This window comes from Pelobates fuscus, chromosome 11 (assembly GCF_036172605.1).
Source record: "Pelobates fuscus isolate aPelFus1 chromosome 11, aPelFus1.pri, whole genome shotgun sequence".
NCBI classification, from domain to species: Eukaryota; Metazoa; Chordata; class Amphibia; order Anura; family Pelobatidae; genus Pelobates; species Pelobates fuscus.
In genome coordinates this window covers 29,712,904-29,729,660 of record NC_086327.1, presented here as the reverse complement: position 1 = coordinate 29,729,660, position 16,757 = coordinate 29,712,904, and the positions used below count along the sequence as shown (strand labels likewise).

Below are 16,757 nucleotides of genomic sequence, written 5' to 3'. Positions count from 1 at the left end.
TTATATAAAAGAAAAAGAAAAAAAAGTGACAGATCCCCTTTTAAATGCGGTTAAGTTCCAAGAGATGTAAATGATTTAAACCCATCCCTAATTCCTAGTAAACTCACAAAGTAAATTTCTCCCTATAAAGCTTATCAGCATTTGAAAGTATTTCAAACGTTTATGGTGTTTACCATTTCACGTTACTAGTCTTGCTTTGAAGCACATTGTACACACAGTAGCTTTGCTCCATAACTGCAAGGTTAAATTTGGCCTATGTGACCTCTCTGTGTAGGGCACACAGTTTACAACCGCTGTTACGTAATGGCTTATGTTTAGTTGCACTACTCTTAGTGTTTCTAAACATTACACGAAGAATATTTATTTGCCTGTGTCTGCCAGCATCCTTCAACCTCCTGGCAAAGGCGTCTAATTCGAGATTTCTGTAATTCCAAGTACTCTGGTCTGCCTATTGAGCAATGGTTGGGAGAACTGTGTACAGGGCTGGTGCAAGGATTTTTGCCGCCCTAGGCAAAAATTATTTTGCCGCCCAATTCGCTTTTGTAAAATTGTATTTATCTTTTCACACTAATTTTATGGGGGGTGGGGATGGGTGGGGGGATTAAATCTATATAGAGACAGAAGCACTATAGTTTTTGGAATATAGGTTTATATTCCTAACACTATAATGTTTCTTTCAAAGTATTGTTAAGCTTTTTTGTTTTTTTTTTTATTAAAAATGTCCTTTGTGCACAAATGCAATCATTGACACATACATAGATACAATCAGTGATCCATGCACAGATAAAGTCACTGACCGATGCAAACTGACAACCACACTGATCCACGTAGTCACACAAACACACTGATCCATGCAGGCACACACACACACACACACACACACACACACACACTCACACACTGACCCATGCACACACACACACACACACACTGACCCATGTAGACATACTGACCCATGCAGACACACACACACTGACCCATGCAGACATACTGATCCATGCAGACACACACACACTGATCCATGCAGTCACACACACGCACACACTCACTGACACATGCAGGTAGACACACACTGACCAATTCATTTTATATATCAGTTGCATGTTTACACACTTCTGGCATCGTGAGTGCGCCTGGCATCTTGTCACACCCTGCATCCGCCTCACTTTCTTCTGTGCTCCCACCCACTTGTCACCAAGCAAAGGGCAGGGAGCGGGAGCGAGTGAGAAGTGCACCCAGTGAAAGGCCTACTGGGACACTCTCTGCTGCCCGCCCTGCCCCACTTTTAAATCCCTCCCTCGTATGTACCCATGCACAGTGGAAGAGGCAGAAGTGCACGAACGCTGCGCCCGCGTGCTACCTCACGGGATAAAGTGCAGCCAGGCGCCGGCCAGGAGGTTATTCATCATCTTGCAGTAACGGCCGCTGGCGTTTGGCTGCAATAGCCAGATTTACAACTCGTTGCAGGGTCTATCTGGGCGGTCCAGTCTCCTGGACAGACCCAGACACCATTAGCTGGGGGTTTTACCCAGGGCCCCCAGGGAACTGGCGCTCTAGGCCACCGCCTAAGTGGCCTAATGGAAGCGCCCTGACTGTGTATGCATTTGCATCGTGGTTTACTTTTTCTAAATTGTTTATACACAGTGTATCAGCAACAACAAATGTTTTGTTTGTGTGTAATCTCAAAATTCATATTTATTAATAGAACCAGACCATGTTTACCTAAAACGAGATCAGATCAGATTTCAAAGACACAAATCCTAAACAGCAACCATTCAAATAAATTAAAAAAAGAATAACTATCACCTGTCTAGAATTTCATGAAATCTTATAGGTGCACCTGGAAAGTACGTGCAATTTGTCAGTAAATTGCTTTTTATTGATTTTCACTGGGGCTGTCTGAGCAACATAACGTCTTCAGCTAATTGAGTCTATGATTAGCCTAGCATTTTCAGCCTGTTTTTGCCATCCATGTGATAGCCACAATGAGTGAAGTTTAAACATTAGCATGGTGGCTGAAAAAGCCAGTGGCCTCCAGGTGCAACCGAGAGCCCTGCTTTTTGACATACCTCTCCAAAATAAGAAAGTAAACTAGGGTTGCGTCTATAGACTGTGGACTGAATGCCCTATGTTCATTGGACTGAATTCCCTGAGTTCAGTTTGCACAGTGCAAGGGCACCCAAAGATATGTACCCACTCTACTTTTTAGGGGGGTTCTCAGGTGTCCCTAGAAGTGGTATACCAAAAATCAAACATGCGATCATTGGACAGGGTTCAACATTCAGGACTATCTCTTAAAGTCTTGGACTGTTGGGAGCTATATTAATATGCAGGTGTCATCAAAAGTATATGAAGTACACTGAACAAAATTATAAACGCAACACTTTTGGTTTTGAACCCATTTTTCATGAGCTGAACTCAAAGAGTTCACAAATCTGTCTAAATCTGTGTTAGAGAGCACTTCTCCTTTGCCAAGATAATTCATCCACGTCACAGGTGTGGCATATCAAGATGCTGATTAGACCGCATGATTATTGCACAGGTGTGCCTTAGGCTGGCCACAATAAAAGGCCACTCTAAAATGTGCAGTTTTATCACACAGCACAATGCCACAGATGTCGCAAGTTTTGAGGGAGCGTGCAATTGGCATGCTGACTGCAGGAATGTCCACCAGAGCTGTTGCCCCTGAATTGAATGTTGATTTCTCTACCATAAGCCATCTCCAAAGGCGTTTCAGAGAATCTGGCAGTACATCCAACCGGCCTCACAACCGCAGACCACGTGTAACCACACCAGCCCAGGACCTCCACATCCAGCATCTTCACCTCCAAGATCGTCTTGAGACCAGCCACCCGGACAGCTGCTGCAACAGTCGGTTTGCATAACCAAATAATTTCTGCACAAACTGTCAGGGAAGCTCATCTGCATCCTCGATGTCTTCATCGGGGTCTCAACCTGACTGCAGTTCGTCATCGTAACCGATTTGAGTGGGCAAATGCTCACATTCGATGGCGTCTGGCACTTTGGAGAGTTGTTCTCTTCACGGATGAATCCCAATCTTCACTGTATAGGGCAGATGGCAGACAGCGTGTATGGCGTTGTGTGGGTGAGCGGTTTGCTGATGTCAATGTTGTGGATCGAGTGGCCCATGGTGGTGGTGGGGTTATGGTATGGGCAGGCGTATGTTATGGATAACGAACACAGGTGCATTCTATTGATGGCATTTTGAATGCACAGAAATACCATGATGAGATCTTGAGGCCCATTGTTGTGCCATTCATCCAGGACCATCACCTCATGTTGCAGCATGATAATTCTTTCCCCATGTTGCAAGGATCTGTATACAATTCCTGGAAGCTGAAAACATCTCAGTTCTTGCATGGCCAGCATATTTACCAGACATGTCACCCATTGAACATGTTTGGAAAGCTCTGGATTGGCGTATACGACAGCACGTTCCAGGTCCTGCCAATATCCAGAAACTTCGCACAGGCATTGAAGAGGAGTGGACCAACAGTCCACAGGCCACAATCAACTCTATGCGAAGGAGATGTGTTGCACTGCGTGAGGCAAATGGTGGTCACACCAGATACTGACTGTGTTGCCAGCCTAAGGCATACCTTTGCAATAATCATGCTGTCTAATCAGCATCTTGATATGCCACACCTGTGAGGTGGATGGATTATCTCGGCAAAGGAGAAGTGCTCACTAACACAGATTTAGACAGATTTGTGAACAATATTTGAGAGTAATAGGCCTTTTGTGTATGTAGAAAAAGTCTAAGATCTTTGAGGTCAGCTCATGAAAAATGGGGGCTAAATCTAAAGTATTGCATTTATAATTTTGTTCAGTGTATGTCGATGAGATAGCTCACTGGGCCTCCATCTGCATGACAGAGTGACAGGTTTGGTCCACTGTGGAGTCAACTCCGTCTTTCATCCATCTAGTGGATAAAATGAGCATCATTAAGTTTGGTAATAACATCTAGACACTATAACCAGAAGTAAGCTTACTCTGCTTTTCCTGGTTCAATACTTTAACAACATTATTATTAATATTATTTAATTTGTCTTAATGTTAATAAATGTGAGAAAGTATTAATGGATGTAACTAGGAATTGCTGGGCCCCAGGGGAAAGAATCAAATAGTGCCCTTCTTGCTTCCCCCTTGTGTGGGGTTTTGTGTGTGCATGTAATAGTAATAACATTAAAAAAGTTATTTTTTTTTTCTTTACTCCCTCTCCTGCTTACCTTTCTATAGGGACGGGGAATAATCCCTGGTGGTGCTCTGACTCATTCTCTGAGCGCCGGGACCTCAAGGAAGTGCTTGGTAGGCAATGTATTATTTATGCCAATGTATTAAATAACGATTTTGCAAGGGGGAGGGGGGTGGGACATTAGAAGCCTGGCCCCCTCCCCCCTTGACAAGCAGAATTTCAAGGTCAAGTCACAAAAGCGACCATTGCAACCTTGATAATTCCGCCAGTTCAAATTACTACAGAGTCTCAAAAGATCACTTAGAAAAAACTTACAATAAATGTCAAAGGTGCACTCACTATCTTATCCACTGCTTCCCAACCCAATCCTACAGTCCAGTGTTCAGGCATTTCCCAGTTCTGTTCCTAATAGAATACTTAGAAAACCTTGACTGGGTTGGGACCCAATGATCTAATGTATGATTTTGGAATTTTAAGCTCCTGTAGGCTGGAAAGCTCCTACAAGGAAATAAATGAAGTTCAGGATGTCCACAGATGGGGATGAGGCAGAAGGAGGCAGTGCTTCCTTCAGATAAGAATGTTTCCATGGTGGGAATGGGCAAATGTACTCCCTCTTTCCCTAAACAAGGCAGGAAATCTAGGAACTGCTGGTGAAATCCATCAAGTTCACAAACATATCTTGTTATCTTGCAGTCACTAATATTATTCATTTTGATTGTTTTAAGGGTTTTAAACTCATTCTATAGTTAGTACATGCTGCTTTTTTTTTTTTTTTTATCTTGCCAGGATTGTCCGGGTTATTTGAGACTGGTCTCCACCATGCCAGCAGTGCCACTCCAGATGCCTCGGTTATGAACCTCATCTCTGCCCTGGAATCTCGAGCTCCTCAACCAGGCCCCTCCGCCTCCTCTTTGCTCTCCCAGTTTCGAACGCCATCATGGCAGACAGGTATTACTCATTTGTACGAGGAATTCCAGAATTGGAAAGTAGTTATATTACTGACAGAAAAGTGACATCTGGTCATGGGGACAGAATGACCAGCAAGATAATCGGAATGGAGATTTTTTTTTTGTTTGCGAGAGCATCTCATAGTTCCTACTGTGTGGCTCTTCCGCATCTTCGTTTGTGGGATACCTGCCCACATGGGAAGAAACTAATTTTAGATCCGTTAAACTAAAAAAAACATTTGCAATAAAATTATCTCATCCTGTGCTAACAGAATGTAGATGTGTTTTTTTTAAAACAAAATTATTCTTACATGCCGTGTCGTGTCATGCTTTTACAACAGATGTCTTTTGAATGTATTGTGCAGTTTTTACTACTTTTAACTTGGCTGCTGGCTGACCCCCGCCATCAGTCAAGTTAGAAGGCAAAGGCAACAATTAAACATGTTGTTAGTATAGCCAGGAAGCCAACCTGGTGATTTTTAATAATAATATTCCCAACACCTTTAATTAAACAAACACAAAATACAGAATTAGAATTTTAGAAATAAGGGTCTGTTCTGCATCGATGCCTTAGAAATGTGTAGTTTGGAGCTAATAAAATAATGTCTGAATGTATAAATTAATAACTTTATGCTCTTTTTGTTTTTTAGCCATGCACACCCCTGCCCCAGCAGAACTGTTTATTTCTGGTGCCATTCCTGGATCTGGTACCTTTCCATCATCTTCTGCCCTTTCTGCTTATCAACACCCAGCATCTTTTAGTAGTAGAAGTTTTCCTGTAACCTCTTCCTTGACACTTCAAGATGCCACTTTCAGCCCCACTTCAAATGGACTTCTTTCTCCTCATGATCCTCTTCTCCATATAAAGTCATCACAGTCTTCAGTCCCATCTTCTCTGAGTTTTGATCGTCTTGGCAGCACTGTTTTGGGCACTGGATTACCATCCCAGAGTTCAGCCTACCGCAGCGCCCAAGAGTCAGCTTCACGTCACCTACCTTCACAGTTCAACCTGCTCTCCTCTTCCCTTGGTCCCTCAGAACAAACATCCCAACTTTATAATGCCTCTGTGTTCTCAAGCTCTCCCGCATCTTCGATTGAGAGGACCATGCCTCGACAAGACAGCGTCATTAAGCACTACCAACGTCCTTCTAGTGCCCAGTCACAACTTCCTTCGGCTGCAGCTGCAGCACATTCACTGCAGCACTATCTCAGTTGTGGAGGGAGCTACCAACAGATGCAACATCGTTCCACTTTGTCCTGTAGCCCGTTGGGAGACCAGTCACCTGTTAGCAGTGAGGGTTCTCAACAGAAAAACTCCCAAACCCGTCAAGAGCAGTCTCAGAGCTACAGACCAATAATTCAGTCTCCGGGGTATTCCACCTCTTCATCTTCCAATAAGTCCAAAAGCTACTCTGCTTCTAGGCAGACTCCCAGATCTACTGCCACTCCAAAGTGCCAAAGCATTTCTACCACTGGACAGACACATAATTACTCCTCATCCACTCCAAAGCCTAGCTCAGTTATTGCCAGCCAGTCTCAAGCTTACTCTCCTGGACAACCCCAAAATCTCCTCTCTATGTCCCAGTCTCAAAATTATGCGGTTACTCAGTCCCAGAATCACTCTGCTGTCACTCAGTCACAAGGCTTTACATCCAGCCAGGCTCAAGATCTGACTAGCGGGAGCAAGTCTCAGAGCTATACATCTAGCCAATCACAAAGCTTGCAGACTTGCGTAAGCCAGAATCAGACCTACTCCCCAGAGCAATTGCAAGGGTTGTCATCAGTGGGTCAAATCCCAAGTTACAGTGTCCAAACTGAATCTCATGTGTCAGTAAGTCAGGCTCCAAGTTATGTTCCCGCACATTCACAAGGTTTACCAACCGCTAGCCCTTCCCTCAGCTATAGTACTGGTCATTCCCCAGCAATGTCTAGTCATGGTCAGTCCATTGGTTATTCGTCAGTCAGCCATGGCCAAAATTTATCAGATCGTAGTCCATCTCAGATAATTCGACCACTGCAGTCTCCTACGTCAAGCCGATCTCAAAGTGTAGCTTCCCCTGGACAGTCTCAGAAGTATTTGACATCAGTGCTTTCACCATCTTTCATGCAGCAGTCTCATTCACAAAGTTACCAGAACTCTCAGTCCAGCTTAGAAAGAACATCTTCTTACAACAAACCAAAATCGGACTCTGATCTTCTTTCCACTGAAAGAACAGATGATGAAGACTTTCTAATCCAACACCTATTGCAGTCACAAAGTCCCCCTCGTGTCTCCTCCGAGAGCCTAGTGGAATGTGAGGAAAGATCCAGTAAAAGTATGGGCTATGAGATGAGTAAAACAGAGGAGCGATATCACCTACAAAGTGTTATAAGAACGAATTCAAACTTAGACAACCAAGGATTGGAGTTATCTCTTCAGAGCTTAAAGGACAAGAAAAAAAGTGACCGTCATAAGGAATATGGTAATACAAGGTCAACACCTGAATCTTTGGGAACATCTGTTGTACATTACAGTCATCAGGGGGGTCCAATGGATTCCTTTGCTCAGGACATAAAAAAATCAGTGGACCATTTACCACATATGGATAACTCTAATAAAGACTTAAATTCAGCTCATTCGTATCTACAGAAGACTCCAGAACATGCATCACAAGCTCATAGAATGGTGGAGAGCCAGTCGATGGATGCTCACAGCATGCTCCAAAGCCAGCAAGGCACTCCAATTATGATGGATACCTCTCCTGATATGCCACTGTCTCTAACTCACCAGCCCACCACCCAGCAATCTCAGCTTCTGCAGTCTGTACTCACCCACACACAGAGTCAGCTTCAGGCACATCAGAGAAAAGTACAGACACCTATGGACGTACATCTTATGGAACCACAGAGGATTCAAGCTGAAGCACAATCTCCACAGCTGCAGATGCAACTGCAGTCGCAAGCTCTGGAGGCCCATTTGCAGTCACAGCAAATGCAAGCTCATGTCCGCTCACAGTCAATGGAGGTACATTCTCGTTCCCAGTCAATAGAGGCACAGTTGATGGATTCCCACCAAATGCAAGCAGACCAGCAGTCTCCTCAACTCCAGGCACAAATGCAGTCAGAGCGCATGCAAGCAGAAATGCAGCCAGAGAGAATGCAAGCAGCCCTTCAGTCTGAAGGGATGGAAGTACACCCCCAAAATGATGCCATGCAAGGTTTATCACGACCGCAAGAAATCCAGGACTTCCTTGAGCCTGATCTCAACTTAGAATCTCATCTGGGCCAGAGTGGGTCTGTGCAGTCTCAACAACACCTCATGAATGATGCGGGTGAAGCCTTGCACTTGGATGCTGAGTCGTCTCAGCAGGTACCGCAGGCTCAGATGGAGTCTAAAGACCAGTTTGATAGCCCGAGTCCTCAAGGTTCAAAGCAGCGATTTGTTCCCTTGACTTCCATCTGCTTTCCTGATTCTCTTCTACAAGACGAGGAGAGGAGCTTTTTTCCTGGAATGGAAGATATGTTCTGCCCACCTCCCTGTGGTAATGATGAGTTTCCCAAGTCAAGTTGTGGTGATGATGGATCTCAGAACATAGATAGAAATGAGGCCATGAAGAACAGTTATGAAATGATGCAGACTAATCAAAGCTATTCTGGTTACTGCACCTCTGAAAGTAATGACAATCAGCAGAATGTCCACTTAGGTCTTGATTCTGTATCTGTTAAGCATGAACTGCCATCAACCGTCAACACGGAACAGTTGGGACTTATTCAATCTAGTCATGGTCAGCAATCATCCGAGGTGAAGCCTGGCTTAACCTCACCCATATTCTGCTCTTCTAAACCCAAGAAACTTCTCAAGACATCTTCGTTTCATCTGCTTAAAAAGAGGGAACCCTCTTTTCAGCCTCCTAAGAAAAATTATGCCCAAGAATATGAGTTTGAAGATGACGAAGACAAGGAAGATGTTCCTGCAGATATCAGATTAAATAGTCGCAGACTGCCTGACCTTCTCCCAGATCTCATCTCCAGTTGCCGTACACGACCTAACATAAGTCCAATGGGGGATATTGATTTTTGTCCTCCAAATAACATGGATGGTCCAAAAAAAAGAGGCAGGAAACCAACTAAACCAAAAAGGGAGGGTCCCCCAAGGCCAAGGGGAAGACCAAGGATCAGACCATTGGTAGAACCCCATGTGTTGGGACATGATGGCATTAGAAAGCCACGTGGACGAGGAAGAGGGAGAGGCAGGAGAATGACAGACGGAGGAAGGGAAAGTATGGTGATGGAGCCTCTGAAACCACTAAAGGTATATCCAGCATAGTCATATATCTTTAAGAGGCTTTTAAAAGCTAAAACTCGTTTTTTTTATTTTACTTTTTTATTTTATTTTTAATTAAATTGTTGATAAATTTTAGCAGTAGACCAATTATTAACCATCTTACCAGAAAGAAAAGATTTTATTTTACTTTTTGTTTTTTTCCCCTCATCAACCAGTAGCGTAAAAAATTCAAATTATAGCGTTTTTGGTTGCTTTTCTTTCATTAGCTCAGTAGCAGTTGGTTTAAGAAGTGGATGTTCTGTATACAGGGTTGTGCCCTCTGACTGTTTGATTTCCTATCTCTTCGGTCAGATCAAACTGCAGGTGCCAAAAGGAAATGATACTTTGCAGATGGACCAAGCAGAGATGCTCCCTCCTCCTCAAGAGAATGCTCTGGATAACAGCCAGACGAGGGAGAAGATCAAGCAGAAGATCAAGGAAGTAGAGGAAAAACAACCAGAAATTAAATCAGGCTTCATGGCTTCTTTCTTGGATTTCCTAAAATCGGGCAAGAGGCAGCAGCTGCCCACTGCCAACACCAGTCCCTCAAAGACTCGACCACCTATGGCCCAACAGACTTCGCAGGGTTCTTTTGGCATGGCCTCTCAAATGCTTTCTGGCTCTCTGGACTCTGCGGAAAGTGATAGTCTGGTGATGAGTTGCACCAGCCCTTGCAAACGTTTAGATGATGAGTTTAAGAGGAACCTGGAGACACTTCCTTCTTTTTCTTCAGATGAAGAGGACTCGGTCAGCAAAAACCAAGATCTGCAAAAGAGCATCTCTTCAGCTATCTCTGCTCTCTATGACCCTACTGACCGCAAGGAGGTAGAAAACACAGGTCAGTGAATTATATGTCATATCATATATCATATGTTGACTTCAAAGTCACAGAGGTGCCCAAAAGGTGGATCCCACTGAAGTCATTACTGTGTTTTTTTCTGGCAACCTTAACACTGATAGAACATCTGGGGATCTAACTTTTGGGATACCCCAATAATAAATTTAAAAAATCTAAAGATGTGGGTGTACATATAATTTTTGCATTGTTTCTATATGATGCATTTGCCAATTAGGCTGTCCTGTTTTATTTTTCCTACCACCTTTGCTCTAAAATATATATTTTTGGTTATCATTTTGCACTTAGTCTTCAAACTTTATCCTAAAGTGTCTCTGTCGCCTTTCTTTACTTTAATCAATTTAAAGCAAGCTTCCTAGTTAAAAAACCCACATTGTTTGCCAAGCTATAGCAAAGACATCTTTTTGTCCAACTTTAGGTATGACCATTCCTCAATGTGAAGTTGGCCATCTTGGAATTGCATTGGGAAAAAATCAAAACCAAAACAGATGATTCTGATTTTACAATTGGCATCATGCTTTCTAACAATTGTCTTTCTAGTTTATAAATTTCCATGACTCTACTTTGATTAAGAAATACAGTTTTTGAACCGTCTAATCATCCTTAATTACCATAACGTCCACATGATTTTTATAATGGAATGACCACCAACAAAGTTGGAATGATAATGCACTCTTTTTACATGCAGTGAAATATAATATGTACATAGTGCTAGCCTATTATATTAGAATATTCTTAACAGGAGTTCAGTTTCTCTCTTGTAAAATTTGTGTGTTCACTGCCCCATGTACATTTAATGCATGCGGCTGTGAACACAAATCTCTCACTCGATTATAGTATTGCTGACCATGAATGGTTGGTGAGAATATACACTCCACTGATTTCACTGATATATTTGCAGTTCACCAACTGGATTCTGTGGCCTGCCATAAAACACTGTACTTTTGCAAGTAACTTGGCAAGCAAAATGTTTATGATGTAAAAACCGATTGTGTTCAAAGTATAAACTTGCTGCTTTTCCTCAATACGGTTGATGTTAGAGGCAGAAGAGGCAGTCCAAGCTTCATAACTACTACAACTCCCTGTCGTGGTTATGGTGCAGTAGTAGAAGTTATCCCACAGTAAGGAAACAAACCAATTGTACATGGTTTGACACATACCTTGCTCCTCCAGGTGACTGCCAATCTTGATATGATAGTCAGTGATATTACTAAAGTCAAAGTTCCGATTCTCATTCCACTTTAGTAATATCGGTTTTGTCCCTGTGTGGACTTCATTCATTGGTTGAGTGTATCAGCTGGCCGATTATTAAACCATTTCTTATTGGATTTACATGTGGTGAAGATGGCAGTTAGAAATCTTGGCAGAAAGACTGATTGTTCGTTTTATGTTAAGGACCCCCTGTGGTGGAAGAGAAAGTGGCCAGTCCTATACCATCAGAACCCTCATCGCAGCCCGAACCACCAGTTCCAGTCTCTCCTCCGTCTCCAGAGGAAGCTCCAGCTCCCCTACCTCCACCACCACCACCACCTCTTCCTCCTCCTCCACCAGAGGAACAACCTGCCCAGTCGTCCCCAGAACAGGAAGAACCTGAAGACTGCAGGCCTCTTCACCTTGCCAAGAAGCAGGAGACAGCAGCTATTTGTGGGGACACCGATGAGGAGGATGTAGAGAGTGGCGGAGAAGGAATCTTCCGTGAGAGAGATGAGTTTGTTATCCGAGTGGAGGATATTCAGGCTTTAAAGGTATAGCTCACTGCAGACACATTCTAGTTGTTGTGCTACGAACACATATAATGACTTAAATGAAGGACTAAGTAATTATGGGACAGCTTCAAAGCAATAAATAACATGACTGATACAGGAGCCCTACTATTGAAGGCAGAAGTAACAAATACAGTATTTGTCTCCTTACTTTGTTTTTATTTTCTAGAAATGGCTTTTGCTTCCCACGTTTTCTATCCCTAAAATCTTCTGTGTTCTGTCAGTACCCAAGTCAATGGTTCTTAGCCATTTATGAAAGGGACCCAAACTATTCACATGGGTTTAGCTCAAAGGTCCCTTTTTATTGTAATTAGTAGTCGATTGACATATTCTTCAATTGTAATATTACTTTAATTTTATTATATGATCTAAAATAAAGTTTACAAAATGCCTTTATTTGAATCTGCTCTACGTGTTAATGTCAGAATGTTCATTGGGGACCAACAGGAATAGTATGAAGACTATGTATTTGTGTTCCTACTAACTGGTTAAGAACCACTGCCCTTATGCATTACTGACTGCTTGCATGATGACGTATGTTCATAACGAGACAAAAAGGAAGGGCGGATATTTTTACAAATAAACATACACAGGGTTATTTACTGAAGTGAGAATTTCAAAATTAAGTTCGAAATAGTTAAGTTGGAGAATTCTGGAATAAAATTTTAAAACCACTTTGAATTCCCACTTCAGTAAATAACCGTAACAGAGTATCAGAAGCCATGTTATTTACTTATGTTCCTGTCAAAATGGAGGATAATTTAGCACCAAAAAGTCACTGTTCTGTGCACACTCATCTGATCGTAACAAATGCTCACTGGTACATTTTTTTATGCACTTATTTCAATGGATTTAAGGGTAATAAAAGAAAAAAAATATTCACAAGCACATACGCAAACTTGACCATAGGTGTATCATATAAAATGTTTGTACGGCCAGATTCTACAGTCAGAGATGCGTTTAACTCAGTTGATTAAAAAGCAGTTACTGACGTTTATGGTAATTAGTAACTGAAGATAAGTTTTTAGCACTGGTTGTACGGTCAAGCCCCTAGACTGTGACAAAGTGTGATTTGGGTAAGCTAGATGTGTTATTGCAATATGAAAGCTTTTGTGTAAGATAATGAATGCATCACGGATTACTTTGCATGTTAATGTGATGAGCGTGACATTTAATTGAAATATTATGATCACCTTGTTGTGGATGATATTTAGATATTTTCCTCTTGTCTCTCGATCAGTGATAAATCTCTCCCTGGTGTCCTCTTTATAGAAGCTTAGGAATGCAGGTGACCTAGAGCTCCACAACAATAAACCCCCACAGTAACATGTGGTATATATGGGTGTGTTATAGTGCTCCACAGCAATAAAACCTGAAGTCTGTATAATGCTTCTCCGTAGCAATATAACCCACAGTGATGTGCTTTGTATTTGAGCTTCATGGCAGTACCACACTCATCACATATTACTGACATGGAGCTCTGGGATACAACAACCACGCAATCTATTCTGAATCCAAAAACACACAGTAATAAACGTATAGTAACGTGCTGTGTGAGTGTATCTTAGCGCGACAACAACATTAATAAACTGCACGGTAATAAATGTTATTGTAATGTGTAATGTGTATTGTGTGTGAGCTCTCAGTAATGTGCAGTGTGTATGAATCTATCACAGAGTTCCATAGCAATAAAACTCTCAGTAATGTGCAGTGTGTATAAATATATCACAGAGTTCCACAGCAATAAAACTCTCAGTAATGTGCAGTGTGTGTGACTCTTTTACAGAGCTCCACAGCAATAATCTCAGTAATGTGCCGTGTGTATGAATCTATCACAGAGCTCCACAGCAGTAATCTCTGTAATGTGCAGTGTGCATGAATCTATCACAGAGCTCCACAGCAATACAACTCTCAGTAATGTGCAGTGTGTATGAATCTATCACAGAGTTCCACAGCATTAAAACTCTCAGTAATGTGCAGTGTGTATGACTCTTTTACAGAGCTCCACAGCAATAATCTATGTAATGTGCAGTGTGTATGAATCTTTCACAGAGCTCCACAGAACTAAAACTCTTAGTAATGTGCTGTGTGTATAAATATATCACAGAGTTCCACAGCAATAAAACTCTCAGTAATGTGATGTATTGTGTGTATGAATAAATCACAGAGCTCCACAGTAGTGATGTCCCGAACAGTTCGCAGGGAACCGTTCGCCAGCTAACATAGCTTGTTCATGGCGAATGTGGCGGGCGAACATATGCGATGGTCGGTCCGCCCCCTATTCATCATCATTGAGTAAACTTTGACCCTGTACCTCAGTCAGCAGACACATTCCAGCCAATCAGCAGCAGACCCTCCCTCCCAGACCCTCCCACCTCCATGAGGAATAGGGGGCGGACCGAACATCGCATATGTTCGCCCGCCGCGTTCGCCACGAACAAGCTATGTTCGCCGGCGAACTGTTCGGGACATCACTACTCCACAGCAATAAAACTCTCAGTAATGTGATGTATTGTGTGCATGAATATATCAGAGAGCTCCAAAGTACCGTATATACTCGAGTATAAGCCGAGTTTTTCAGCACATTTTTTGTGCTGAAAAACCCCAACTCGGCTTATACTCGAGTCAGTGTCTGTATTATGGCAATTTGCATTGCCATAATACAGACAGGGGGCTGTGGGGGCTGCAGAGATCTTACTTACCTCTCCTGCAGCTCCTGTTGGCTCCCTTCTCCTCCGCGGCGGTCCGTTCAGCACCTCGGTCAGCTCCCAGTGTAAATCTCGCGAGAGCCGCGGGGTCATAGTGCGGCTCTCGCGAGACTTACAGTGTGAGCTGACAGAGGGAGCTGCACGGACCGGCGCGGAGGAGAAGGGAGCTGACAGGAGCTGCAAGAGAGGTAAGTGCTCCCTGCCAGCCCCCCTTCTCCCCTCACTGAACTACCAATGCCGCTGGACCACCAGGGAGTGAGAGCCCCCCTCCCTGGCCAGCTAGCAAGCAGGGAGGGGGGACGAAAAAAAATTTAATATAAATAATAAAATATTAATAATTAAAATAATAATAATAGTACAAATAAAATAATACAAAATAATAATAAAAACATATTAAAATAATTAAAAAAATAATAATTAAATAAAATAAAATAATAAAAAAATTAAAATAATTAAAAAAATAAAATAAAATTGCCCACCCCCCACCAAGGCTCTGCAACACACACACACACACACACACACACAGCACACATTCTCATACACACACTGCACACACACACTGCATTCATACACACTGCACTCCTATACACACACTGCACTTATACACACACTGCACACATACACACACACACACTGCACTCATACACACGCGCTGCACTCATACACACGCGCTGCACTCATACACACGCGCTGCACTCACACACACTGCACTCATACACACACACTGCATTCATACACACACACTGCATTCATACACACACACACTGCAAATAAATATTCACTTAATATAATTTTTTTAGGATCTAATTTTATTTAGAAATTTACCAGTAGCTGCTGCATTTCCCACCCTAGTCTTATACTCGAGTCAATAAGTTTTCCCAGTTTTTTGGGGTAAAATTAGGGGCCTCGGCTTATATTCGGGTCGGCTTATACTCGAGTATATACGGTAATTAAACTCTCAGTAATGTATGGAGTTTATGGATCTATCAGAGAGCTCCAGAGCAATAAAACTTTCAGTAATGTATGTTACATGTAAATCCATACCACACATTCCTGCAAGTTTATTTTGTGGAGCTTGGTATCATACAAGAAAACATTCTAAAAAGAGACACCTGCTACAAAGAGAGACTGGTCCTCAAAGATGGACACTAGGTGGCGTATCTCTGCTTTCATCTAATCTTTCAGGGTTGTTGTAGTGTGTGTAGTGGATGCAGAGTGTGTGTATTTGATGCAGGGTGTAGGTAAAAAAATGTTTTTTTTCTAAATTTAAAAAATAAATAAATGAAATGTTCTGCCCCCCGCCTCTTACTTGTGGCTTTGTGCAGGCAGCTAGGAGTCTTCATATTGAAGAGGGGGCCCAGTACATGCTATCTTTAGTTCTGACACCTCCAACTCTTCTGGCAAGCGTTGCAATGGTAACCCGCGGCAACGCTTTGGCGACCGGAGGTTTGCAAGAGTTAAAAAGGGGAGGTGCTGGAAACTGAAGATAGTGTGTGCTATTTTATTGGTAAATACTGAATTTTTTATTGGTAAATACTGATTTTTTTTTTCTCAAACTCCAATATAGTCTTATCTACGTTCTTTTTTCCTAAATTTTGGTATTCAACTTACTACGTTCCACTGCCTTTTTGGACCAGTCCAGATTCATTAGTCCCTGGCCTTATCTTATAGCTAGGATAGCCTTATGCCCAGGGCTGGACTGGGAAGAAAATTTGGCCTGGGCATTTTTTTATTACAGCAGCCTACTAAAAAGGGGCTTGCCGGATAGGGTGTGTTGTCATCACCAATGACAAGCATGCCCCATCACAAAGTGAGCATGTTGGTTCAATGTTCTTCCAGTGTAGACCATGCGCATTACTATAGAGCTCAAGCATGAGAAAAAGACTGTGTATTTGTTCTGCACAGTGCAAGAAAATGTAATAACATGCATGCACTGTGTTTGCTTGAAATTTGTCTCTGGTGAC

At 42.5% G+C, this 16,757-nt stretch overlaps 1 protein-coding gene across 2 annotated transcripts in view; it reads left to right on the top strand.

The window, feature by feature from the left end:
• Positions 1-16,757, top strand: part of PRR12 (proline rich 12) — a 104,609-nt gene that overhangs the window by 67,334 nt on the left and 20,518 nt on the right. Inside the window, exons 3-7 of one of the 2 annotated variants that reach the window (XM_063435774.1) lie at positions 4,261-4,329; positions 5,003-5,164; positions 5,814-9,454; positions 9,779-10,304; positions 11,718-12,067. In XM_063435774.1, the coding sequence (XP_063291844.1) occupies positions 4,261-4,329; positions 5,003-5,164; positions 5,814-9,454; positions 9,779-10,304; positions 11,718-12,067 (4,748 nt within the window). The remainder of the gene's footprint in view (positions 1-4,260; positions 4,330-5,002; positions 5,165-5,813; positions 9,455-9,778; positions 10,305-11,717; positions 12,068-16,757) is intronic. The other variant, XM_063435775.1, reaches the window with a different exon arrangement.